The sequence below is a fragment of the Oncorhynchus nerka genome, unplaced genomic scaffold (assembly GCF_034236695.1).
Source record: "Oncorhynchus nerka isolate Pitt River unplaced genomic scaffold, Oner_Uvic_2.0 unplaced_scaffold_1010, whole genome shotgun sequence".
NCBI lineage: Eukaryota > Metazoa > Chordata > Actinopteri > Salmoniformes > Salmonidae > Oncorhynchus > Oncorhynchus nerka.
The window spans coordinates 36,442-63,989 of NW_027040289.1; the positions used below are offsets into that span (position 1 = coordinate 36,442).

General features: G+C 47.3%; 1 protein-coding gene and 2 long non-coding RNA genes across 14 annotated transcripts in view; all 3 read right to left on the minus strand.

The window, feature by feature from the left end:
- The window catches only part of LOC115121564 (phosphorylase b kinase regulatory subunit alpha, liver isoform-like), a 44,874-nt gene that overhangs the window by 9,004 nt on the left and 8,322 nt on the right, over positions 1 to 27,548 (minus strand). Inside the window, 25 exon segments of the mRNA XM_065016361.1 lie at positions 1,549 to 1,667; positions 7,111 to 7,212; positions 7,776 to 7,838; positions 7,841 to 7,904; positions 8,076 to 8,389; positions 8,733 to 8,871; positions 9,380 to 9,510; positions 18,186 to 18,266; positions 18,269 to 18,355; positions 18,490 to 18,629; positions 18,796 to 18,871; positions 19,457 to 19,601; positions 20,980 to 21,089; positions 21,175 to 21,309; positions 21,634 to 21,712; positions 21,824 to 21,931; positions 22,139 to 22,185; positions 22,188 to 22,233; positions 22,499 to 22,621; positions 23,849 to 23,902; positions 24,928 to 25,074; positions 25,820 to 25,918; positions 26,097 to 26,177; positions 27,138 to 27,220; positions 27,349 to 27,517. Coding sequence (XP_064872433.1) covers positions 1,549 to 1,667; positions 7,111 to 7,212; positions 7,776 to 7,838; positions 7,841 to 7,904; positions 8,076 to 8,389; positions 8,733 to 8,871; positions 9,380 to 9,510; positions 18,186 to 18,266; positions 18,269 to 18,355; positions 18,490 to 18,629; positions 18,796 to 18,871; positions 19,457 to 19,601; positions 20,980 to 21,089; positions 21,175 to 21,309; positions 21,634 to 21,712; positions 21,824 to 21,931; positions 22,139 to 22,185; positions 22,188 to 22,233; positions 22,499 to 22,621; positions 23,849 to 23,902; positions 24,928 to 25,074; positions 25,820 to 25,918; positions 26,097 to 26,177; positions 27,138 to 27,220; positions 27,349 to 27,517 — 2,742 coding nt within the window.
- On the minus strand, positions 11,635 to 13,738 carry LOC135570251 (uncharacterized). Of its 4 annotated transcripts, XR_010463485.1 has the most exons (4): positions 13,682 to 13,738; positions 12,737 to 12,863; positions 11,720 to 12,086; positions 11,635 to 11,685 (listed from the first exon to the last, which is right to left on the minus strand). It is a non-coding gene; the product is annotated as an uncharacterized LOC135570251 (long non-coding RNA). The 4 variants fall into 4 exon arrangements; XR_010463487.1 differs by lacking the exons at positions 11,635 to 11,685; positions 11,720 to 12,086 and adding an exon at positions 12,383 to 12,433 and having other exon boundaries at positions 12,593 to 12,863; XR_010463488.1 differs by lacking the exons at positions 11,635 to 11,685; positions 11,720 to 12,086 and adding an exon at positions 12,389 to 12,491 and having other exon boundaries at positions 12,621 to 12,863.
- LOC135570250 (uncharacterized) lies at positions 13,780 to 18,173 on the minus strand. Of its 9 annotated transcripts, none has more exons than XR_010463481.1 (5): positions 15,954 to 17,590; positions 15,526 to 15,892; positions 14,988 to 15,491; positions 14,185 to 14,798; positions 13,780 to 13,991 (listed from the first exon to the last, which is right to left on the minus strand). It is a non-coding gene; the product is annotated as an uncharacterized LOC135570250 (long non-coding RNA). The 9 variants fall into 9 exon arrangements; XR_010463478.1 differs by having other exon boundaries at positions 13,781 to 13,991; positions 14,988 to 15,033; positions 15,114 to 15,892; XR_010463483.1 differs by having other exon boundaries at positions 13,782 to 13,991; positions 14,988 to 15,892; positions 15,954 to 16,295; positions 16,330 to 17,590.

Here is a 27,548-nt window from a genome sequence, read left to right on the forward strand (position 1 = left end):
TGTAGATTAGATTATAGAGGATTAGATCTATACTAACCTGTAGATTATATTATAGAGGATTAGGTCTACTAACCTGTAGATTATATTATAGAGCATTAGGTCTATACTAACCTGTAGATTATATTATAGAGGATTAGGTCTATACTAACCTGTGGATTATATTATAGAGCATTAGGTCTATACTAACCTGTAGATTATATTATAGAGCATTAGGTCTATACTAACCTGTAGATTAGATTATAGAGGATTAGGTCTATACTAACCTGTAGATTATATTATAGAGCATTAGGTCTATACTAACCTGTAGATTATATTAGAGGATTAGGTCTATACTAACCTGTAGATTATATTATAGAGGATTAGGTCTATACTAACCTGTAGATTATATTATAGAGCATTAGGTCTATACTAACCTGTAGATTATATTAGAGGATTAGGTCTATACTAATAACCTGTAGATTATATTATAGAGGATTAGGTCTATACTAACCTGTAGATTATATTATAGAGCATTAGGCCTATACTAACCTGTAGATTATATTATAGAGGATTAGATCTATACTAACCTTTAGATTAAATGATAGGCCAAAGGAAATCAGGGGTCTCCAACCTTTTCTAACATGAGAGCTACTTTTAAATTATGAAACATTTCACAAGATACACGTACATTTTTTCCTAGCTTGTTCCCAAATTCTGTTTGCTTGGGGGAATGTCATTCTGTCTACTCAGAAGACAGTTATTATAATCCCTAACTGGCTACAAAAGCCCACACCACACAGACACAAAAGCCCACACCACTCAGACACAAAAGCCCACACCACACAGACACAAAAGCCCACACCACTCAGACACAAAAGCCCACACCACGCAGACACAAAAGCCCACACCACTCAGACACAAAAGCCCACACCACTCAGACACAAAAGCCCACAGCACACAGACACAAAAGCCCACACCACACAGACACAAAAGCCCACACCACACAGACACAAAAGCCCACACCACTCAGACACAAAAGCCCACACCACGCAGACACAAAAGCCCACACCACACAGACACAAAAGCCCACACCACGCAGACACAAAAGCCCACACCACGCAGACACAAAAGCCCACACCACACAGACACAAAAGGGGCAATATTGTTGGAAATTAATTGTCAGATAATGTGTTCCGTTTGGCTTTCAGCCAGTTGTGGCTCATCAGCTTTCAGCCAGTTGTGGCTCATCAGCTTTCAGCCAGTTTTGGCTCATCAGGGTTGAATGTCAACGTGGATTTGATTTCAGCCAGTTGTGGCTCATCAGGGGTGGTTGAATGTCAACGTTGATTTGATTGGATAGTAGCCGGGAGCTTGACTTGTCTAATACTAGTGAGATTTGTTTATGACAGTTTGCGGTAGAACACATGAAAAATAAATGCTTTTTCAGAATAGTTTGGCGAGCTACTCATAGGTAGACTGGGAGTTACTGGTAGCTGGTGATGAACCTGTTGGAGACCCCTGATGTAGATACTCTCCATGACATGCAATAGTCAGCTGACGTGACCATACCTGTTTGATCTCACGCTTCAGCTTGCGGATGCCGGTGCGCTCCGTCTTAGTGGCCCCAGTGTGACCCAGCTCATGGATGGAGACAGCTGGGCTGGTGGCCGAGGACTGCATAGGACGCACTGACACAGGAGAAAGGGAGACAGACACAACAATGCATTTGATTCAATAGAATAATACTACACCTGCAAAGATTTGAGAAGAATCGGGAAATGTATTAATACTGTAGAAACTACTAATGCTGGCTATGTAGGGGTCTATGTAGGGGTCTATGTAGGGGTCGGGGCTAGGAGGCTATGTAGGGGCTATGTAGGGGTCTATGTAGGGTCGGGGCTAGGGGGCTATGTAGGGGTCTATGTAGGGTTCGGGGCTAGGGGGCTATGTAGGGTCTATGTAGTGGTCGGGGCTAGGGGGCTATGTAGGGGCTATGTAGGGGTCGGGGATAGGGGCTATGTAGGGGCTATGTAGGGTTCGGGCTAGGGGGCTATGTAGGGGTCAGGGCTAGGGGCTATGTAGTGGTCTATGTAGGAGTCTATGTAGGGTTCGGGGCTAGGGGGCTATGTAGGGTCTATGTAGGGGTTGGGGCTAGGGGCTATGTAGGGGTCTATGTAGGGGTCTATGTAGGGTCGGGGCTAGGGGGCTATGTAGGGGTCTATGTAGGGGTCTATGTAGGGTTCGGGGCTAGGGGGCTATGTAGGGGTCGGGCTAGGGGGCTATGTAGGGGGCTATGTAGGGGTTTATGTAGGGTCGGGGCTAGGGGGCTATGTAGGGTCGGGGCTAGGGTGCTTTGTAGGGGTCTATGAAGGGTTCGGGGCTAGGGGCTATGTAGGGGTCTATGTAGTGGTCGAGGCTAGGGGCTATGTAGGGTCTATGTTGGGTCTGGGGCTAGGAGGCTATGTAGGGGGCTATGTAGGGTTCGGGGCTAGGGGCTATGTAGGGGTCTATGTAGGGGTCTATGTAGGGGTCGGGGCTAGGAGGCTATGTAGGGGATATGTAGGGTCTATGTAGGGGTCGGGGCTAGGGGGCTATGTAGGGTCGGGCTAGGGGCTATGTAGGGGTCTATGTAGGGTTCGGGGCAAGGGGCTATGTAGGGGTCTATGTAGTGGTCGGGGCTAGGGGGCTATGTAGGGGGCTATGTAGGGGTCGGGATAGGGGGCTATGTAGGGGCTATGTAGGGTTCGGGGCTAGGGGGCTATGTAGGGGTCAGGGCTAGGGGCTATGTAGGGGTCTATGTAGGGGTCTATGTAGGGTTCGGGGCTAGGGGGCTATGTAGGGGTCTATGTAGGGTCGGGCTAGGGGGCTATGTAGGGGCTATGTAGGGGTTTATGTAGGGTCGGGGCTAGGGGGCTATGTAGGGGTCTATGTAGGGGTCGGGGCTAGGGGGCTATGTAGGGGTCTATGTAGGGGTCTATGTAGGGTTCGGGGCTAGGGGGCTATGTAGGGGTTTATGTAGGGGTCGGGGCTAGGGGCTATGTAGGGGTCGGGGCTAGGGGCTTTGTAGGGGTCTATGTAGGGTTCGGGGCTAGGGGGCTATGTAGGGTCTATGTAGTGGTCGAGGCTAGGGGCTATGTAGGGGTCTATGTAGGGTTCGGGGCTAGGGGCTATGTAGGGGCTATGTAGGGTTCGGGGCTAGGGGGCTATGTAGGGTCTATGTAGGGGTCGGGGCTAGGGGCTATGTAGGGGCTATGTAGGGTTCGGGGCTAGGGGCTATGTAGGGCTCTATGTAGGGTCGGGGCTAGGGGCTATGTAGGGGTCTATGTAGGGGTCTATGTAGGGGTCGGGGCTAGGGGTCTATCTAGGGGTCGGGGCTAGGGGTCTATGTAGGGGTCGGGGCTAGGGGTCTATGTAGGGGTCTATGTAGGGGTCGGGGCTAGGGGTCTATCTAGGGTCGGGGCTAGGGGTCTATGTAGTTGTCGGGGCTAGGGGTCTATGTAGGGGTCTATGTAGGGGTCGGGGCTAGGGGGCTATGTAGGGGGCTATGTAGGGGGCTATGTAGGGCTCGGGGCTAGGGGGCTATGTAGGGGGCTATGTAGGGGTCTATGTAGGGTCGGGGCTAGGGGTCAATGTAGTTGTCGGGGCTAGGGGTCTATGTAGGGGTCTATGTAGGGTCGGGGCTAGGGGTCTATGTAGGGGTCTATGTAGGAGTCTATGTAGGGGTCGGGGATAGGGGTCTATGTAGGGGTCGGGGCTAGGGGTCTATGTAGGGGTCTATGTAGGGGTCTATGTAGGGGTCGGGGCTAGGGGTCTATGTAGGGTCGGGGATAGGAGTCTATGTAGGGGTCGGGCTAGGGGTCTATGTAGGGGTCGGGGCTAGGGGTCTATGTAGTGGTCGGGGCTAGGGGTCTATGTAGGGTTCGGGGCTAGGGGGCTATGTAGGGGTCTATGTAGTGGTCGGGGCTAGGGGGCTATGTAGGGGTCTATGTAGGGTTTGGGGCTAGGGGGCTATGTAGGGTCGGGATAGGGGCTATGTAGGGGGCTATGTAGGGTTCGGGGCTAGGGGCTATGTAGGGGTCTATGTAGGGGTCTATGTAGGGTTCGGGGCTAGGGGGCTATGTAGGGGTCTATGTAGGGGTCGGGGCTAGGGGGCTATGTAGGGGTCTATGTAGGGTCGGGGCTGGGTGGCTATGTAGGGGTCTATGTAGGGTTCGGGGCTAGGAGGCTATGTAGGGGTCTATGTAGGGGTCGGGGCTAGGGGCTATGTAGGGGTCTATGTAGGGGTCGGGGCTAGGGGTCTATGTAGGGGTCGATGTAGGGTCGGGGCTAGGGGTCTATGTAGGGGTCGGGGCTAGGGGTCTATGTAGTTGTCGGCGCTAAGGGTCTATGTAGGGGTCTATGTAGGGGTCGGGGCTAGGGGTCGGGGTTAGGGGTCTATGTAGGGGTCTATGTAGGAGTCTATGTAGGGGTCGGGGTAGGGGTCTATGTAGGGGTCGGGGTTAGGAGTCTATGTAGGGGTCTATGTAGGGGTCGGGCTAGGGGTCTATGTAGGGCTCTATGTAGGGCTCGGGCCTATGTAGGGGTCGGGCTAGGGGTCTATGTAGGGGTCGGGGCTAGGGGTCTATGTAGGGGTCGGGGATAGGGGTCTATGTAGTGGTCTGGGCTAGGGGTCTATGTAGGGCTCGGGGCTAGGGGGCTATGTAGGGGGCTATGTAGGGGTCGGGATAGGGGCTATGTAGGGGCTATGTAGGGTTCGGGGCTAGGGGGCTATGTAGGGGTCAGGGCTAGGGGGCTATGTAGGGGTCTATGTAGGGGTCTATGTAGGGTTCGGGGCTAGGGGGCTATGTAGGGGTCTATGTAGGGGTCGGGCTAGGGGGCTATGTAGGGGGCTATGTAGGGGTTTATGTAGGGTCGGGGCTAGGGGGCTATGTAGGGGTCTATGTAGGGGTCTATGTAGGGGTCGGGGCTAGGGGCCTATGTAGGGGTCTATGTAGGGGTCTATGTAGGGTTCGGGGCTAGGGGGCTATGTAGGGGTTTATGTAGGGGTCGGGGCTAGGGGGCTATGTAGGGGTCGGGGCTAGGGGCTTTGTAGGGGTCTATGTAGGGTTCGGGGCTAGGGGCTATGTAGGGTCTATGTAGTGGTCGAGGCTAGGGGGCTATGTAGGGGTCTATGTAGGGTTCGGGGCTAGGGGCTATGTAGGGGGCTATGTAGGGTTCGGGGCTAGGGGCTATGTAGGGGTCTATGTAGGGTCGGGGCTAGGGGGCTATGTAGGGGCTATGCAGGGTTCGGGGCTAGGGGGCTATGTAGGGCTCTATGTAGGGTCGGGGCTAGGGGGCTATGTAGGGGTCTATGTAGGGGTCTATGTAGGGGTCGGGGCTAGGGGTCTATCTAGGGGTCGGGGCTAGGGGTCTATGTAGGGGTCGGGGCTAGGGGTCTATGTAGGGGTCTATGTAGGGGTCGGGGCTAGGGGTCTATCTAGGGGTCGGGGCTAGGGGTCTATGTAGTTGTCGGGGCTAGGGGTCTATGTAGGGGTCTATGTAGGGGTCGGGGCTAGGGGCTATGTAGGGGGCTATGTAGGGGGCTATGTAGGGCTCGGGGCTAGGGGGCTATGTAGGGGGCTATGTAGGGGTCTATGTAGGGGTCGGGGCTAGGGGTCAATGTAGTTGTCGGGGCTAGGGGTCTATGTAGGGGTCTATGTAGGGTCGGGCTAGGGGTCTATGTAGGGGTCTATGTAGGAGTCTATGTAGGGGTCGGGGATAGGGGTCTATGTAGGGGTCGGGGCTAGGGGTCTATGTAGGGGTCTATGTAGGGGTCGGGGCTAGGGGTCTATGTAGGGGTCGGGGATAGGAGTCTATGTAGGGGTCGGGCTAGGGGTCTATGTAGGGGTCGGGGCTAGGGGTCTATGTAGTGGTCGGGGCTAGGGGTCTATGTAGGGTTCGGGGCTAGGGGGCTATGTAGGGGTCTATGTAGTGGTCGGGGCTAGGGGCTATGTAGGGGTCTATGTAGGGTTTGGGGCTAGGGGCTATGTAGGGGTTGGGGATAGGGGGCTATGTAGGGGGCTATGTAGGGTTCGGGGCTAGGGGGCTATGTAGGGGTCGGGGATAGGGGGCTATGTAGGGGTCTATGTAGGGGTCTATGTAGGGTTCGGGGCTAGGGGGCTATGTAGGGGTCTATGTAGGGGTCGGGGCTAGGGGGCTATGTAGGGGTCTATGTAGGGGTCTATGTAGGGGTCTATGTAGGGGTCGGGGCTGGGTGGCTATGTAGGGGTCTATGTAGGGTTCGGGGCTAGGAGGCTATGTAGGGGTCTATGTAGGGGTCGGGGCTAGGGGCTATGTAGGGGTCTATGTAGGGGTCGGGGCTAGGGGTCTATGTAGGGGTCGATGTAGGGGTCGGGGCTAGGGGTCTATGTAGGGGTCGGGGCTAGGGGTCTATGTAGTTGTCGGCGCTAAGGGTCTATGTAGGGGTCTATGTAGGGGTCGGGGCTAGGGGTCGGGGTTAGGGGTCTATGTAGGGGTCTATGTAGGAGTCTATGTAGGGGTCGGGGTAGGGGTCTATGTAGGGTCGGGGTTAGGAGTCTATGTAGGGTCTATGTAGGGGTCGGGCTAGGGGTCTATGTAGGGCTCTATGTAGGGCTCGGGGCCTATGTAGGGTCGGGCTAGGGGTCTATGTAGGGGTCGGGGCTAGGGGTCTATGTAGGGGTCGGGGATAGGGGTCTATGTAGTGGTCTGGGCTAGGGGTCTATGTAGGGCTCGGGGCTAGGGGGCTATGTAGGGGTCTATGTAGGGGTCGGGGTTAGGGATCTATGTAGGGGTCGGGGCTAGGGGTCTATGTAGGGGTCGGGGCTAGGGGTCTATGTAGGGGTCGGGGCTAGGGTCTATGTAGTGGTCGGGGCTAGGGGTCTATGTAGGGGTCGGGGCTAGGGGTCTATGTAGGGGTCGGGGCTAGGGGTCTATGTAGGGGTCTATGTAGGGTTCTATGTAGGGGTCGGGGCTAGGGGTCTATGTAGTTGTCGGAGCTAGGGGTCTATGTAGGGGTCAGGGCTAGGGGTCTATGTAGTGGTCGGGACTAGGGGTCTATGTAGGGTTCGGGGGTCGGGGCTAGGGGTCGATTTGGGATTGGAAAAGACTCACTGCTCCTCTCCACCCCAAACTCCTTCCCACTGAGGATGTGGTGTAGCAGGTTCTTCATGTCTGACGGACTCAAGTTCATCAGGCTCTCAGAGGCCTCCTCCCCTGCAGAGGACAGAGAGAGAGACTTCCACACTAAAGGCCATTCAGCTCAACATCCAGATACAGTAGTGTCACTACTAACCAGGTCTACCTGAAAGAACTACCAGAGCCCTGTTCAGATGGTGAGTCTACCGAGGCCTTTAGAACACAGCTGATTATTCTACCATTCTAAGAATGGTACTGAACCCTACCCGAGCAGTGTAGACTGAACCCTACCCGAGCAGTATAGACTGAACCCTACCTGAGCAGTGTAGACTGAACCCTACCTGAGCAGTGTAGACTGAACCCTTCCTGAGCAGTGTAGACTGAACCCTACCCGAGCAGTGTAGACTGAACCCTACCTGAGCAGTGTAGACTGAACCATACCCGAGCAGTGTAGACTGAACCCTACCCGAGCAGTGTAGACTGAACCCTACCCGAGCAGTGTAGACTGAACCCTACCTGAGCAGTGTAGACTGAACCATACCCGAGCAGTGTAGACTGAACCCTACCCGAGCAGTGTAGACTGAACCCTACCCGAGCAGTGTAGACTGAACCCTACCCGAGCAGTGTAGACTGAACCCTACCTGAGCAGTGTAGACTGCGGGCCAGCTCTGTAGCCATCACCTGCATGATGAGTCCGATTCGAGACGCAGCATGTCCCCAAACAGAGCCGGCTGGGAGCGGACGTACATGGCCAGGTACACCATGATCTCCTGCATTATCACAATACAGCAGTCGTTACTTTCCCTTCATCGCAGAGACTTGTTACAAAACTGACCAAAGTTTGCTTTAACATGTCGAGCTAGACTCGCGTCGGGCAGAGAATTTGGACGGAAATGGCATCTGTAAGCATTTTATATAATCCCAGTTATAATGTGTTGTACCTGAGTGAGCACAGCGATGCTGATGTCCTGCCCACTGGCCTCATAGATCAGAGAGTTGAGTTCTTCTGGAGGAAGAGGCGCTGAGATGACTTTCTCCCTGGGCTCCGGTGGTAACCCCACTGTCAGCTGCTTGTGGTGGGAGATGAGATCTGTACAGGCCTCAGCCAGCACCTCCACTCTCTTCCTCAGGATGCCAGAGATGTATCTGATCAGACCCCACTCCTTGTTGGCCCCAGCCTGGGCATACAGCTCCTCCAGGAGACACCTCACACTGACCCCGCCCTGACCCCCCACGTCCACCAGCCAATCAGCACCTTTCAGGTTAGAGAGAATGACATTTCATTCAGTTCAATTCAATCTGAGGAGTCAATTCAGTGTAATTCAAACCTAAACATGTAGAGAATTCAATTAAATTAGATTCAATTCAAAGATTCAATTCAACCAGACACCATCTAATCCAGGGGTGGGAGAAATATGTCCCATTTGATCAGACCCGCAGGAGGTTTTGGAGTAAAACAAAAACATGTGGAAAAATATTATTTTGTGTAAAAAATGTCAAAAACTCCAGGCCACATTGAACACTTCCAACTAAATAGAGAGTGTGTAGAAATGATAATGGACGTTTACAGTTTGCCCACCCCTGATCTAAACCAGTACCTTTCATCACACAGAGGATATATAATATGTCTGCCTGGTCCTGCAGTGTGGGACACTCCTTCAACTGTCTCACCAGAGACCCAAAGTCTGTGTTACCCTGGGAGTCTCGCGGCAGGTGGAGGTCTGCAATACTGGAGGCCTGAGAGCAAAGATACACAGACACACACAAATACACACATGTGCGCATGCACACACACACACACATTAGAGGATCCAAACACACAGATGCACCAGAGAGACAGTACTGGAGTCTGTTGTTGGCGTAGACGAACTGACCTTGGGCTGTTGTTGATGTGGCGTGTGGTGGGTTGTTGGCGTAGACGAACTGACCTTGGGCTGTTGTTGATGTGGTGGGTTGTTGGCGTAGACGAACTGACCTTGGGCTGTTGCTGATGTGGTGTGTGGTGGGTTGTTGGCGTAGACGAACTGACCTTGGGCTGTTGCTGATGTGGTGTGTGGTGGGTTGTTGGCGTAGACGAACTGACCTTGGGCTGTTGTTGATGTGGTGTGTGGTGGGTTGTTGGCGTAGAGGAACTGACCTTGGGCTGTTGTTGATGTGGCGTGTGGTGGGTTGTTGGCGTAGATTAACTGACCTTGGGCTGTTGTTGATGTGGTGTGTGGTGGGTTGTTGGCGTAGAGGAACTGACCTTGGGCTGTTGTTGATGTGGCGTGTGGTGGTGGTGTGGATGGAGCGGTGTGTGCTGGGACACGTGCAGCAGGTTGAGGGATTTACGGTGCTTGTTCATGATGGGAGTCATGGGAAGATACATGGAGGCCTCTGGAAGAAACAACACTCACCATACAGTATTTGTATTATTATGGATCCCCATTACTTCCTGCCAAGGCAGCAGCTACTCTTTCTGGGGTTTATTATGGATCCCCATTACTTCCTGCCAAGGCAGCAGCTACTCTTTCTGGGGTCCAGCTAAATTAAGGTAGTTAAAACATTACAATACAAACAGATTTCACAACAGATTTCACAACATATTAAGTGTATGTCCTCAGGCCCCTACTCTACTCCCACATATCTACTACCACATATCTACAGAGTACCATACAGTAGAAACCAACAGAATCCCAACCATACAGTAGAAACCAATCGAGTCCCAAGCATACAGTAGAAACCAAGAGTCCCAAGCATACAGTAGAAACCAACAGAGTCCCAACCATACAGTAGAAACCAACAGAGTCCCAACCATACAGTAGAAACCTACAGAGTCCCAACCATACAGTAGAAACCTACAGAGTCCCAACAATACAGTGAAACCAACAGAGTCCCAACCATACAGTAGAAACCTACAGAGTCCCAACCATACAGTAGAAACCTACAGAGTCCCAACCATACAGTAGAAACCAACAGAATCCCAACCATACAGTAGAAACCTACAGAGTCCCAACCATACAGTAGAAACCTACAGAGTCCCAACCATACAGTAGAAACCTACAGAATCCCAACCATACAGTAGAAACCAAGAGTCCCAACCATACAGTAGAAAGCAACAGAGTCCAAACCATACAGTAGAAACCAACAGAGTCCCAACCATACAGTAGAAACCTACAGAGTGTAGAAACCTACAGAGTCCCATACATACAGTAGAAACCTACAGAGTCCCATACAGTAGAAACCTACAGAGTCCCATACATACAGTAGAAACCTACAGTCCCATACATACAGTAGAAACCTACAGTGTAGAAACCTACAGAGTCCCATACAGTAGAAACCTACAGAGTCCCAACCATACAGTAGAAACCTACAGAGTGTAGAAACCTACAGAGTCCCATACATACAGTAGAAACCTACAGAGTCCCATACAGTAGAAACCTACAGAGTCCCATACATACAGTAGAAACCTACAGAGTGTAGAAACCTAAAGAGACCCATACATACAGTAGAAACCTACAGAGTGTAGAAACCTACAGAGTGTAGAAACCTACAGAGTGTAGAAACCTACGGAGTCCCATACATACAGTAGAAACCTACAGTCCCATACATACAGTAGAAACCTACAGTGTAGAAACCTATAGAGTCCCATACAGTAGAAACCTACAGAGTCCCAACCATACAGTAGAAACCTACAGAGTCCCAACAATACAGTGAAACCAACAGAGTCCCAACCATACAGTAGAAACCTACAGAGTCCCAACCATACAGTAGAAACCTACAGAGTCCAAACCATACAGTAGAAACCAACAGAGTCCCAACCATACAGTAGAAACCTACAGAGTGTAGAAACCTACAGAGTCCCATACATACAGTAGAAACCTACAGAGTCCCATACAGTAGAAACCTACAGAGTCCCATACATACAGTAGAAACCTACAGTCCCATACATACAGTAGAAACCTACAGTGTAGAAACCTACAGAGTCCCATACAGTAGAAACCTACAGAGTCCCAACCATACAGTAGAAACCTACAGAGTGTAGAAACCTACAGAGTCCCATACATACAGTAGAAACCTACAGAGTCCCATACAGTAGAAACCTACAGAGTCCCATACATACAGTAGAAACCTACAGAGTGTAGAAACCTAAAGAGACCCATACATACAGTAGAAACCTACAGAGTGTAGAAACCTACAGAGTGTAGAAACCTACAGAGTCCCATACATACAGTAGAAACCTACAGAGTGTAGAAACCAACAGAGTGTAGAAACCTACAGAGTGTAGAAACCTACAGAGTCCCATACATACAGTAGAATCCTACAGAGTCCCATACAGTAGAAACCTACAGTCCCATACATACAGTAGAATCCTACAGAGTCCCATACAGTAGAAACCTACAGAGTCCCAACCATACAGTAGAAACCTACAGAGTGTAGAAACCTACAGAGTCCCATACATACAGTAGAAACCTACAGAGTCCCATACAGTAGAAACCTACAGAGTCCCATACAACAGTAGAAACCTACAGAGTGTAGAAACCTAAAGAGACCCATACATACAGTAGAAACCTACAGAGTGTAGAAACCTACAGAGTGTAGAAACCTACAGAGTGTAGAAACCTACGGAGTCCCATACATACAGTAGAAACCTACAGAGTCCCATACATACAGTAGAAACCTACAGTCCCATACATACAGTAGAAACCTACAGTGTAGAAACCTATAGAGTCCCATACAGTAGAAACCTACAGAGTCCCAACCATACAGTAGAAACCTACAGAGTGTAGAAACCTACAGAGTCCCATACATACAGTAGAAACCTACAGAGTCCCATACAGTAGAAACCTACAGAGTCCCATACATACAGTAGAAACCTACAGTCCCATACATACAGTAGAAACCTACAGTGTAGAAACCTACAGAGTCCCATACAGTAGAAACCTACAGAGTCCCAACCATACAGTAGAAACCTACAGAGTCCCAACCATACAGTAGAAACCAACAGAATCCCAACCATACAGTAGAAACCTACAGAGTCCCATACATACAGTAGAAACCTACAGTCCCATACCCATACAGTAGAAACCTACAGAAAACCTACAGTAGAAACCTAGTCCCATACATACAGTAGAAACCTACAGAGTCCCAACCATACAGTAGAAACCTACAGAGTCCCATACATACAGTAGAAACCTACAGAGTCCCAACATACAGTAGAAACCTACAGTCCCAGTGTACCTATCCCATACAGTAGAAACCTACAGTAGTCCCAACCATACAGTAGAAACCTACAGAGTCCCAACCATACAGTAGAAACCTACAGAGTCCCAACCATACAGTAGAAACCAACAGAATCCCAACCATACAGTAGAAACCTACAGAGTCCCATACATACAGTAGAAACCTACAGTCCCATACATACAGTAGAAACCTACAGTGTAGAAACCTAGAGTCCCATACATAGAAACCTAGAAACCTACAGAGTCCCAACAATACAGTGAAACCAACAGAGTCCCAACCATACAGTAGAAACCTACAGAGTCCCAACCATACAGTAGAAACCTACAGAGTCCAAACCATACAGTAGAAACCAACAGAGTCCCAACCATACAGTAGAAACCTACAGAGTGTAGAAACCTACAGAGTCCCATACATACAGTAGAAACCTACAGAGTCCCATACAGTAGAAACCTACAGAGTCCCATACATACAGTAGAAACCTACAGTCCCATACATACAGTAGAAACCTACAGTCCCATACATACAGTAGAGTCCCATACAGTAGAAACCTACAGAGTCCCAACCATACAGTAGAAACCTACAGAGTGTAGAAACCTACAGAGTCCCATACATACAGTAGAAACCTACAGAGTCCCATACAGTAGAAACCTACAGAGTCCCATACATACAGTAGAAACCTACAGAGTGTAGAAACCTAAAGAGACCCATACATACAGTAGAAACCTACAGAGTGTAGAAACCTACAGAGTGTAGAAACCTACAGAGTCCCATACATACAGTAGAAACCTACAGAGTGTAGAAACCAACAGAGTGTAGAAACCTACAGAGTGTAGAAACCTACAGAGTCCCATACATACAGTAGAATCCTACAGAGTCCCATACAGTAGAAACCTACAGTCCCATACATACAGTAGAATCCTACAGAGTCCCCCATACAGTAGAAACCTACAGAGTCCCAACCATACAGTAGAAACCTACAGAGTGTAGAAACCTACAGAGTCCCATACATACAGTAGAAACCTACAGAGTCCCATACAGTAGAAACCTACAGAGTCCCATACATACAGTAGAAACCTACAGAGTGTAGAAACCTAAAGAGACCCATACATACAGTAGAAACCTACAGAGTGTAGAAACCTACAGAGTGTAGAAACCTACAGAGTGTAGAAACCTACGGAGTCCCATACATACAGTAGAAACCTACAGAGTCCCATACATACAGTAGAAACCTACAGTCCCAACCATACAGTAGAAACCTACAGAGTGTAGAAACCTATCCCACAGACAGTAGAAACCTACAGAGTCCCATACATACAGTAGAAACCTACAGTGTAGAAACCTATAGAGTCCCATACAGTAGAAACCTACAGAGTCCCAACATACAGTAGAAACCTACAGAGTCCCAACAATACAGTGAAACCAACAGAGTCCCAGATACAGTAGAAACCTACAGAGTCCCAACCATACAGTAGAAACCTACAGAGTCCAAACCATACAGTAGAAACCAACAGAGTCCCAACCATACAGTAGAAACCTACAGAGTGTAGAAACCTACAGAGTCCCATACATACAGTAGAAACCTACAGAGTCCCATACAGTAGAAACCTACAGAGTCCCATACATACAGTAGAAACCTACAGTCCCATACATACAGTAGAAACCTACAGTGTAGAAACCTACAGAGTCCCATACAGTAAAACCTACAGAGTCCCAACAGTAGAAACCTACAGAGTGTAGAAACCTACAGAGTCCCATACATACAGTAGAAACCTACAGAGTCCCATACAGTAGAAACCTACAGAGTCCCATACATACAAGTGTAGAAACCTACAGAGTGTAGAAACCTAAAGAGACCCATACATACAGTAGAAACCTACAGAGTGTAGAAACCTACAGAGTGTAGAAACCTACAGAGTCCCATACATACAGTAGAAACCTACAGAGTGTAGAAACCTACAGAGTCCCATACATACAGTAGAAACCTACAGAGTCCCATACAGTAGAAACCTACAGTCCCATACATACAGTAGAATCCTACAGAGTCCCATACAGTAGAAACCTACAGAGTCCCAACCATACAGTAGAAACCTACAGAGTGTAGAAACCTACAGAGTCCCATACATACAGTAGAAACCTACAGAGTCCCATACAGTAGAAACCTACAGAGTCCCATACATACAGTAGAAACCTACAGAGTGTAGAAACCTAAAGAGACCCATACATACAGTAGAAACCTACAGAGTGTAGAAACCTACAGAGTGTAGAAACCTACAGAGTGTAGAAACCTACGGAGTCCCATACATACAGTAGAAACCTACAGAGTCCCATACATACAGTAGAAACCTACAGTCCCAACCATACAGTAGAAACCTACAGAGTGTAGAAACCTACAGAGTCCCATACATACAGTAGAAACCTACAGAGTCCCATACAGTAGAAACCTACAGAGTCCCATACATACAGTAGAAACCTACAGTCCCATACATACAGTAGAAACCTACAGTGTAGAAACCTACAGAGTCCCATACAGTAGAAACCTACAGAGTCCCAACCATACAGTAGAAACCTACAGAGTGTAGAAACCTACAGAGTCCCATACATACAGTAGAAACCTACAGAGTCCCAAAAACCTACAGAGTCCCATACATACAGTAGAAACCTACAGAGTGTAGAAACCTACAGAGTGTAGAAACCAACAGAGTGTAGAAACCTACAGAGTGTAGAAACCTACAGAGTCCCATACATACAGTAGAAACCTACAGAGTGTAGAAACCTACAGAGTCCCATACATACAGTAGAAACCTACAGAGTGTAGAAACCAACAGAGTGTAGAAACCTACAGAGTGTAGAAACCTACAGAGTCCCATACATACAGTAGAATCCTACAGAGTCCCATACAGTAGAAACCTACAGTCCCATACATACAGTAGAATCCTACAGAGTCCCATACAGTAGAAACCTACAGAGTCCCAACCATACAGTAGAAACCTACAGAGTGTAGAAACCTACAGAGTCCCATACATACAGTAGAAACCTACAGAGTCCCATACAGTAGAAACCTACAGAGTCCCATACATACAGTAGAAACCTACAGAGTGTAGAAACCTAAAGAGACCCATACATACAGTAGAAACCTACAGAGTGTAGAAACCTACAGAGTGTAGAAACCTACAGAGTGTAGAAACCTACGGAGTCCCATACATACAGTAGAAACCTACAGAGTCCCATACATACAGTAGAAACCTACAGTCCCATACATACAGTAGAAACCTACAGTGTAGAAACCTATATAGTCCCATACAGTAGAAACCTACAGAGTCCCAACCATACAGTAGAAACCTACAGAGTGTAGAAACCTACAGAGTCCCATACATACAGTAGAAACCTACAGAGTCCCATACAGTAGAAACCTACAGAGTCCCATACATACAGTAGAAACCTACAGTCCCATACATACAGTAGAAACCTACAGTGTAGAAACCTACAGAGTCCCATACAGTAGAAACCTACAGAGTCCCAACCATACAGTAGAAACCTACAGAGTGTAGAAACCCAGAGTCCCATACATACAGTAGAAACCTACAGAGTGTAGAAACCTACAGAGTGTAGAAACCTACAGAGTCCCATACATACAGTAGAAACCTACAGAGTCCCATACAGTAGAAACCTACAGAGTCCCATACATACAGTAGAAACCTACAGTCCCATACATACAGTAGAAACCTACAGTGTAGAAACCTACAGAGTCCCATACAGTAGAAACCTACAGAGTCCCAACCATACAGTAGAAACCTACAGAGTGTAGAAACCTACAGAGTCCCATACATACAGTAGAAACCTACAGAGTCCCATACAGTAGAAACCTACAGAGTCCCATACATACAGTAGAAACCTACAGAGTGTAGAAACCTAAAGAGACCCATACATACAGTAGAAACCTACAGAGTGTAGAAACCTACAGAGTGTAGAAACCTACAGAGTGTAGAAACCTACGGAGTCCCATACATACAGTAGAAACCTACAGAGTCCCATACATACAGTAGAAACCTACAGTCCCATACATACAGTAGAAACCTACAGTGTAGAAACCTATAGAGTCCCATACAGTAGAAACCTACAGAGTCCCAACCATACAGTAGAAACCTACAGAGTCCCAACAATACAGTGAAACCAACAGAGTCCCAACCATACAGTAGAAACCTACAGAGTCCCAACCATACAGTAGAAACCTACAGAGTCCAAACCATACAGTAGAAACCAACAGAGTCCCAACCATACAGTAGAAACCTACAGAGTGTAGAAACCTACAGAGTCCCATACATACAGTAGAAACCTACAGAGTCCCATACAGTAGAAACCTACAGAGTCCCATACATACAGTAGAAACCTACAGTCCCATACATACAGTAGAAACCTACAGTGTAGAAACCTACAGAGTCCCATACAGTAGAAACCTACAGAGTCCCAACCATACAGTAGAAACCTACAGAGTGTAGAAACCTACAGAGTCCCATACATACAGTAGAAACCTACAGAGTCCCATACAGTAGAAACCTACAGAGTCCCATACATACAGTAGAAACCTACAGAGTGTAGAAACCTAAAGAGACCCATACATACAGTAGAAACCTACAGAGTGTAGAAACCTACAGAGTGTAGAAACCTACAGAGTCCCATACATACAGTAGAAACCTACAGAGTGTAGAAACCAACAGAGTGTAGAAACCTACAGAGTGTAGAAACCTACAGAGTCCCATACATACAGTAGAATCCTACAGAGTCCCATACAGTAGAAACCTACAGTCCCATACATACAGTAGAATCCTACAGAGTCCCATACAGTAGAAACCTACAGAGTCCCAACCATACAGTAGAAACCTACAGAGTGTAGAAACCTACAGAGTCCCATACATACAGTAGAAACCTACAGAGTCCCATACAGTAGAAACCTACAGAGTCCCATACATACAGTAGAAACCTACAGAGTGTAGAAACCTAAAGAGACCCATACATACAGTAGAAACCTACAGAGTGTAGAAACCTACGGAGTCCCATACATACAGTAGAAACCTACAGAGTCCCATACATACAGTAGAAACCTACAGTCCCATACATACAGTAGAAACCTACAGTGTAGAAACCTATAGAGTCCCATACAGTAGAAACCTACAGAGTCCCAACCATACAGTAGAAACCTACAGAGTGTAGAAACCTAGAGTCCCATACATACAGTAGAAACCTACAGAGTCCCATACATACAGTAGAAACCTACAGTCCCATACATACAGTAGAAACCTACAGTGTAGAAACCTACAGAGTCCCATACAGTAGAAACCTACAGAGTCCCAACCATACAGTAGAAACCTACAGAGTGTAGAAACCTACAGAGTCCCATACATACAGTAGAAACCTACAGAGTCCCATACAGTAGAAACCTACAGAGTCCCATACATACAGTAGAAACCTACAGAGTGTAGAAACCTACAGAGTGTAGAAACCAACAGAGTGTAGAAACCTACAGAGTGTAGAAACCTACAGAGTGTAGAAACCTACAGAGTCCCATACATACAGTAGAAACCTACAGAGTGTAGAAACCTACAGAGTCCCATACATACAGTAGAAACCTACAGAGTGTAGAAACCAACAGAGTGTAGAAACCTACAGAGTGTAGAAACCTACAGAGTCCCATACATACAGTAGAATCCTACAGAGTCCCATACAGTAGAAACCTACAGAGTCCCATACAGTAGAAACCTACAGAGTCCCATACATAACCCTAAACCTAACACTTGGTGAATAAACAAACAGTAAATGTGTTGATAACTTACTGGGCATGTTGAGGCCTTGGACCTGGGCCATGAAGGAGAGGATGTCTCTGGTGGTGTGTTCAGCACTAAACACGTGGTGCTGCCCCTCTGGATGGGAGGGAGATGACACTTGGTGGCTGTGCTCTGCATCAGCTGGCTGAGGTAGTGGTCAAACATGTCCTTGGAGCTGCCTGGAGGGGGGCGGGAGTTAAATGTAGACTCAGCAATATGATATTACATACCGCAAGCACAAACATGCAAACACAAACACACACCAATGACCTATACAGACGTAAACACACACAGCACACCACGGCTGACGTACCTGAGGGGACATAACTTTCTTCTTCGTCTTCCTCATCTTCTTCATTGTCCAGCAGGTCGTCATCGGTGTCTCCGTCGAGGAAGCTGAGCTCTGTGTGGAACGAGGTAGTCTGGAAGCTGGAGATGTTTGCCATCTGAACCCTGCAAAACACACAAGATGGAATGGAACCAAATCGGACATCACTGGAACTGTCACAACCAGGTGATGTAGTGACATAAATAGTGGAGCCTAGCATTTCCTGCTGTAAATATCCAGAGATCTCTCTTAAGATGAGTGACCTTAGAAATGGAAGAGAGTCAGTCTGACCTTGCCCCTCCGTATCCATCGTGCAGCTTCCTCAGAGTGGACAGAATACACGGGTCGATGCTCTCACCATCATCCACTGGGAACAACAAGGGAAACATGATCAATGAACCAACCAACCAACCAACCAATCAATAAACCTTGTTTGTCCCATACAGAATGTAGTTTCCCAGCAAGAGTCAGTTTCCTGGACACAGATTAATCCTTGAATTCCCATTTAAATAAATGTTTAGTCCAGAAGTCACACAAACAACACAGAATTATTACCCAGCATCCTGTGTGTGATGGGGAATGGGAGGGGTATTTACCCAGCATTCTGTGTGTGATGGGGAAGGAGTAGTTATTTACCCAGCATGCTGTGTGTGATGGGGAAGGTGTAGTTATTTACCCAGCATGCTGTGTGTGATGGGGAAGGTGTAGTTATTTACCCAGCATCCTGTGTGTGATGGGGAATGGGAGGGGTATTTACCCAGCATTCTGTGTGTGATGGGGAAGGTGTAGTTATTTACCCAGCATGCTGTGTGTGACGGGGAAGGGTATTTACCCAGCATGCTGTGTGTGACGGGGAAGGGGAGGGTATTTACCCAGCATGCTGTGTGTGACGGGGAAGGGGAAGGTATTTACCCAGCATGTGGTGCGTGACGGGGAAGGGGAGGGTATTTACCCAGCATGCTGTGTGTGATGGGGAAGGTCAGGGTAGGGCGTCCGGTCATCCTCCAGGAGGAGGAGAGATAGGACAGCTCCGTCCTTAGCATCTCCACTATCATCTGGTTGTCCAGAGCCAGGTAGAAGTGATGCTGGTCCAGGAACTAAAGGAGAGAGATGGCCAACACTACTGCTCCAGCCCAAACACACCTGATTCAGCCCTACACAAACACACCTGATTCAGTCCTACACAAACACACCTGATTCAGCCCTACACAAACACACCTGATTCAGCCCTACACAAACACACCTGATTCAGCCCTACACAAACACACCTGATTCAGCCCTACACAAACACACCTGATTCAGCCCTACACAAACACACCTGATTCAGCCCTACACAAACACACCTGATTCAGCCCTACACAAACACACCTGATTCCGCCCTACACAAACACACCTGATTCAGCCCTACACAAACACACCTGATTCAGCCCTACACAAACACACCTGATTCAGCCCTACACAAACACACCTGATTCAGCCCTACACAAACACACCTGATTCAGCCCTACACAAACACACCTGATTCCGCCCTACACAAACACACCTGATTCAGCCCTACACAAACACACCTGATTCAGCCCTACACAAACACACCTGATTCAGCCCTACACAAACACACCTGATTCAGCCCTACACAAACACACCTGATTCAGCCCTACACAAACACACCTGATTCAGTCCTACACAAACACACCTGATTCAGCCCTACACAAACACACCTGATTCAGCCCTACACAAACACACCTGATTCCGCCCTACACAAACACACCCGATTCAGCCCTATACAAACACACCTGATTCAGCTAATCAAGGTCTTGATGAGCAGATAATTAGTAGAATCAGGGGCCGTATCCAAATATATATACACTGAGGTCACCCGACCTCAACCCAATAGAGATGGATTGGGATGAGTTGGACCGCATAATGAAGGGAAAGCAGCCAACAAGTGCTCAGCATATGTGGGAACTCCTTCAAAACTGTTGGAAAAGCATTCCAGGTGAAGCTGGTTGAGAGAATGCCAAGACTGTTCAAAGCTGTCATTAAGGCAAAGGGTGGCTACTTTGAAGAATCTCAAATATAAAATATATTTTGATTTGTTTAACACTTTTTGGTTACTACATGATTCCATATTTTATAGTTTTGAGGTCTTCACTATTATTCTACAATGTAGAAAATAGTACAAATAAAGAAAAATCCTTGAATGAGTAGGTGTGTCCAAACTTTTGATTGTTGTGATTACCAGCTGAGATCAACTTTCCTGACTTGATTTTACTCCTGGCTCAGAGTTTGTCTGGGCAGTATCTTAACATCATCCTAAAACCTACTTTGAGCTGGGAGTTAAAAAAAAGGTCTTAAAACAGGTTTTAACCAGATTCCTGCTTTGTGGATACAGCCCTAGGTGTGCTAGATTAGGATTTAACAAACAAGAGCATTTAGGGAGATAGGACCTCTACTGTCTTAAGGTAATAATGTCACCTGAGGGGTGAATGTGTAGGTACGGTTCCGGATCTCGTAGAATTTCGAGGTCCCCAGAACTCCAATGTGCCTGTATGGCCTCCCGCTCAGATTCAACTTCTTGCAGTTTCCTGTGAAACAAGTCATTAGCTATGTAGTTCTTATGAAGGCTCTACGAAGGCTCTGCGAATCCTTTCTAAGTAGTTGTAACTGTACCCAGTTTAACATAGACGTGGCTGAGGATGCGAGCAGGCATGACCCTGATGGGCTGGACCTCAGCGATGGTCTGGACCTCTATTTCATCGTTCTTCAGCAGCTCCTGGATCTCCTTCGACTCGGCTAACACACACACTGCCAATGTGTGTACACACACACACACACACACACACACACACACACACACACACACACACACACACACACACACAGAAACAAATTAAGGTATGTACTCAGAAACAAATGGTTTGTACACGCGCATACATGAAGGCACACACACACACACACACTCAAAAGGGAAAGGAAACTCTCAGATAGGCAGCCCTGACCACGGAGCAAACGATCCTAAACAAAACGAGTGAATTAAATAACAAGTCTAGAACTGTATATTACTCGTCCAGTTAAAGGATGTCACATGTCTTCCAGCCTGCATGAGAGGACATTAGACATGCTGCAAACCTTGTACAACTACGTCCGGCTTGAAATTGGTGGAGAATCGCCTGTTGAGAGGGTCGATCTCTCCAGGGGCGAGGAATCCCTTGGAGGAACAGACAGAGAGAGAGAGAGAGAACTAAAGCACCAACCAACACCTCACTGTGGTAAGACAGAGACTGAATCACTCTATTATAAGACGACAGAAGGTTTGTACCTCGGCCAGCAGAGAACCAACGATGTAGAGGGACTGTCCCCACATGTGAGGTAACTGACCCATAGCCACTCTGTCCACGGAGTGAGGGTTCCCGTACTCTTCCTCCATCTGGGGGAAACACCACACAGTTACGGTCTTCCTCACTTAGTTGTAGGGGACGTTGTTACTTATCAGGATTCAGAAAGGTAGTGTAACCTGTTACTTCTCCGCAGCCCATATCGGCACAAGGAGTAAAGCTGACGTGCCCTAAAGAAAGACGGATTTCCAATTTACACACGGACGATAAAGTTTTATTCAAAAGGGCCATGGCGATACCTTTTCAGGTGGGACAGCGTAGAGCTCAGGCATCAGGCGGATCCCGGGCTTCCTCTGATCAGGACTTCTTCCAGAGCATCTCTGTACTCCTGCACCTGGAGACAGAAAGCAGGAAAGGACATGTTCATCATACAGTCACATGACCTGGGGTGGTCTAGCGGTCTGACATATAGCTCGGTGACATCACCCGCTCTCAGACCTACAGGTAGTTGTTTTCCTTGCTCTGAAACGGACACAGCTTCTGTGGAGTGACCGGTAACGATGCTTCGTGGGTGACAGGTGTGGATGTACTCAGAGGGTCTCAGGGTGGAACCTAGGTCGGGACGAGGAGAGGGACGGAACCAACACGGCCACACACACCTGTACTAGGTCTCCGCTGAAGATGCCGTCCAGAATGAGGTAGGTCCAGAACACTGGCCATTCACATTCTATATTCTCAAACAGTTTGAGTTCAGCCGGGTCGTAGTGGAGACGGGACGGGTCCTGAGAAAGACAGACAGACACGGAAATATTACACCCAATGTCTCATCTAAAAGAACAAGGCTAATCTTTAAACGAGAGTTCAAGGAAAACCCCACTAAAAGATTATCTTTTGGTATTTTTTCCCATTTTCCATTAGTTCACTGTTAATACAGTCCCAAAATGTTTTGTATGTCAGCAGTCAAGTTTTCAAGATATTGGACTTTTAAGAAGTAGATGCAATAGATGCAAAACGCATCCTCTTTATATGATGCAAAAACGCATCCTCTTTATATGATGCAAAACGCATCCTCTTTATATGATGCAAAACGCATCCTCTTTATATGATGCAAAACGCATCCTCTATATATGATGCAAAACGCATCCTCTATATATGATGCAAAACGCATCCTCTTTATATGATGCAAAACGCATCCTCTTTATATGATGCAAAACGCATCCTCTTTATATGATGCAAAACGCATCCTCTTTATATGATGCAAAACGCATCCTCTATATATGATGCAAAACGCATCCTCTTTATATGATGCAAAACGCATCCTCTTTATATGATGCAAAACGCATCATGATGATGTCATGATGATGTGGCAAGTAACACTTTGTGGACGAATGACAAAAATACCAACAGATTTTAAGTGTATTTTTCCTTTAGGTTCTACTGTTTAATCTGTAACCACGTTTACATCATGACAGCTGTGATGGAAACAGGACGTTTTGCTGTCATTTTATAAATGCCAACAGGTCATTTGTTTGTTGAACATGGCGGCAACTTTTTGTGTGAGTAAAATGTACTATGCAGGAAATGGAGGTGGAAATGCCTTAATGTACATATATTGACATAATAACCATCATATGGAAGTAAACTTGGTGTCAGGCGATGACATGTTGTGTGGTCCTCCCACCACTACTCGGGAAAGCATGCAGTTTATTAGGCTACAGATGAAATAAGTTATGATGAACTTCACAGGGTGGTGAAAGTGGTGATGAGCTTGATGCTCCTTTCCAATAAATATCCAGGGTCTGACTCTGGTGACATGATGATCGATGCTTGGTTGCCGTTTTGACAAATAACAATATTTTCACTCTTTATCAATAATAATGTCATCATGTAGACGAGCCTACACACACTGTATCTGCCAGCTGTTGGCTACAGCGCAGATACAAGACCATTGGATGAAAATCTAGTGTATTTCACACTGTAAGGAGAAAACATAGAAATCTGTACAGTACCTCTCTTGGGCATCTGTATCCATCTCTGATGAAACGGCAGCAGCCATAGCGTCCCTGGGGAAGGGAACGGAGTCATTTAGAAACCTCATTCTAGAGCACCATGAAGCCTAGCCAATGGAGGGGAATCAACTAGCCCATATAGTGTGTCTGTGGTCCAGTCTAGACAGGATCCTGTCTACCTGTAGCCTGGATATGATCTCACTGTATCTGTGGTCCAGCCTAGACAGGATCCTATCTACCTGTAGCCTGGACATGATCTCACTGTATCTGTGGTCCAGCCTAGACAGGATCCTGTCTACCTGTAGCCTGGATATGATCTCACTGTATCTGTGGTCCAGCCTAGACAGGATCCTATCTACCTGTAGCCTGGACATGATCTCACTGTATCTGTGGTCCAGCCTAGACAGGATCCTATCTACCTGTAGCCTGAACATAATCTCACTGTATCTGTGGTCCAGCCTAGACAGGATCCTATCTACCTGTAGCCTGGATATGATCTCACTGTATCTGTGGTCCAGCCTAGACAGGATCCTGTCTACCTGTAGCCTGGACATGACCTCACTGTATCTGTGGTCCAGTCTAGACAGGATCCTGTCTACCTGTAGCCTGGATATGATCTCACTGTATCTGTGGTCCAGCCTAGACAGGATCCTATCTACCTGTAACCTGGACATGATCTCACTGTATCTGTGGTCCAGCCTAGACAGGATCCTGTCTACCTGTAGCCTGGATATGATCTCACTGTATCTGTGGTCCAGCCTAGACAGGATCCTATCTACCTGTAGCCTGGACATGATCTCACTGTATCTGTGGTCCAGCCTAGACAGGATCCTATCTACCTGTAGCCTGAACATAATCTCACTGTATCTGTGGTCCAGCCTAGACAGGATCCTATCTACCTGTAGCCTGGATATGATCTCACTGTATCTGTGGTCCAGCCTAGACAGGATCCTGTCTACCTGTAGCCTGGACATGACCTCACTGTATCTGTGGTCCAGTCTAGACAGGCTCCTATCTACCTGTATCTTGGATATGATCTCATTGTATCTGTGGTCCAGTCTAGACAGGATCCTATCTACCTGTAGCCTGGATATGATCTCAGTCTTAGTGATGGTGACCAGGTCTGCATCCTCCACAGCGAAGGCAGGGAAGGAGATGATTGACAGGAGACCAGCATCGATCTCTTTAGAGGTGGAGGCTCGTGGCAGCATGGAGCACAAGATAGCCTGGAGAGGTCAAATACAAACGGGTCAGTTTCTGACAGATGGCGTCATTCTGACACCACCGTGTTGCCAGGAGACATCAGTCGTGCTATCTGACGTAAGACAATGGTCAGTTTCATACATATCATTTTAAGGTTTACAAAATAATCTGATTAAACCAGACTGGACACTGCCCTCACCAGGCTAGAGAAGATTAAACCAGACTGGACACTGCCTTCACCAGGCTAGAGAAGATTAAACCAGACTGGACACTGCCCTCACCAGGCTAGAGAAGATTAAACCAGACTAGACACTGCCCTCACCAGGCTAGAGAAGATTAAACCAGACTGGACACTGCCCTCACCAGGCTAGAGAAGATTAAACCAGACTGGACACTGCCCTCACCAGGCTAGAGAAGATTAAACCAGACTGGACACTGCCCTCACCAGGCTAGAGAAGATTAAACCAGACTGGACACTGCCCTCACCAGGCTAGAGAAGATTAAACCAGACTGGACACTGCCCTCACCAGGCTAGAGAAGATTAAACCAGACTAGACACTGCCCTCACCAGGCTAGAGAAGATTAAACCAGACTGGACACTGCCCTCACCAGGCTAGAGAAGATTAAACCAGACTGGACACTGCCCTCACCAGGCTAGAGAAGATTAAACCAGACTGGACACTGCCCTCACCAGGGTAGAGAAGATTAAACCAGACTGGACACTGCCCTCACCAGGCTAGATAAGATAGGACATGTTTATCACACTACCTGGCAGTGCTCCACCTCGTCCGGCAAAACGTGAATGACAGATTTGGGTCCTCCATGAGCCCCAAAGAGGTCCAGCTCATCAATGGCCTCCAATGCAGCCTGAACATAAAACCCAACATGTTGTTGTTTTAGGAGTTTAGATATAGTAGCTGTGTTGCGATAAGAGGACTGTTATGAGTCTAGATATGGTAGTTAAGATACGATTGGAGACGTAAAAGGAGACCATGTATTATCATTGTTACTTAAAGGACAAGCATTACATCTAAAGCGTCAGTACCTTGGCCATCCCCACAGAGCTGGCGTTCAGTTCTGGGATCCCCTGATTGGTCTTGTCCCCTCGCTCCCACATCCCATAATCCTGCACAGAGAGAGAGAGAGAGAGAGAGAGAGAGAGAGAGAGAGAGAGAGAGAGAGAGAGAGACACACAGTTACCATGACAACCAGGTTTAAAATCATACTATTTGAAGACCTTAATTTGAACCTAAATATAATTTTATTTGACCAAATCCAATATATACTGTATATACAGTATATTCTATATATTTACACAAATAGTAATCAGTAGGACGTATGTACTCTGTTTTAACTCCTCACGTCTCAGAAACAGACAACGTTGACAGGGAGATTCTGGACTATCTGCTTATTCTGGTTGGTGAAGTCGCTAACTAAAACACATTCTCCTGGATGGGAAACGTATTCTTGTTAGTGAAGTCGCTAACTAAGACACATTCTCCTGGATGGGAAATGTACTCTGGTTAGTGAAGTCGCTAACCAAGACACATTATCCTGGATGAGAAACGTCAGTTTTTGACCAGTTGAACCGTTTATTTTTCAGTACCATGTCAGCTCTCTGTTGACATTATGTTAATAATTATGACATTATGTTAATGAATTATGTTAAGTAGTTTTCACCTGTTAGTTTATAATTATCTGTTGTAGCCGACCACACAGGCCTTTGACCTGTTGGCGCTTTTAAGCTAAAAAATATGTTGATGCTTTTAGGGTTAAGTGCTGATGTTCCCATGTTGACCAATGAAATGTATTGAAAGTTATTCTACCAACCAATCAGAAAGTTCACCGTGTGGGATTTTACAATATACTGTATGAGCCATGTAAAAGGTCTTGTTTGGTAAGGTGTTCCTTATAGCACGACACTTCTATAGTCTCCACTACCTCTACTGATATTCCTATTGATCTTCAGTATAGTATTGCTTCTCTCTCCATTACCGTTCAGACTTCTATTACTTCCTGCTAAGTCGTATGCTAATGAGGTTAGAAGAATAGAGCCTCGCTCAAACAGACCTTGAACATTACCTACCGCAACTTTATAAGCAGCCTCAATGTAGAAGACCAGGTTCTGGATAAAAGCCACTTCATGCAGGGTTGATATGATACGAAGACCTGGAGAAGAGACCAGACAGTGATAAAGAACAACGCCGCCGGTATACAGTCAAGTTATTTCACAATGACATGATCCACCACACACACACACACACACACACACACACACACACACACACACACGGTACCTGAGGCAGTCATCTGAGCCAAAACCAGCAGGTACAGGGAGGTGGCATCAACCTGCAGGTGACCCCACTGATCGTCCCCCACCACGGTAGCACAGGTGGGGGTGTGGTACTTGGCGTGCAGACAGTCCTTGGGGCTCTGGGTGTGTTTAAACTTCTCCACCTTGGCCACCTGTAGTCAGACACACTGACATGCTCAGAAA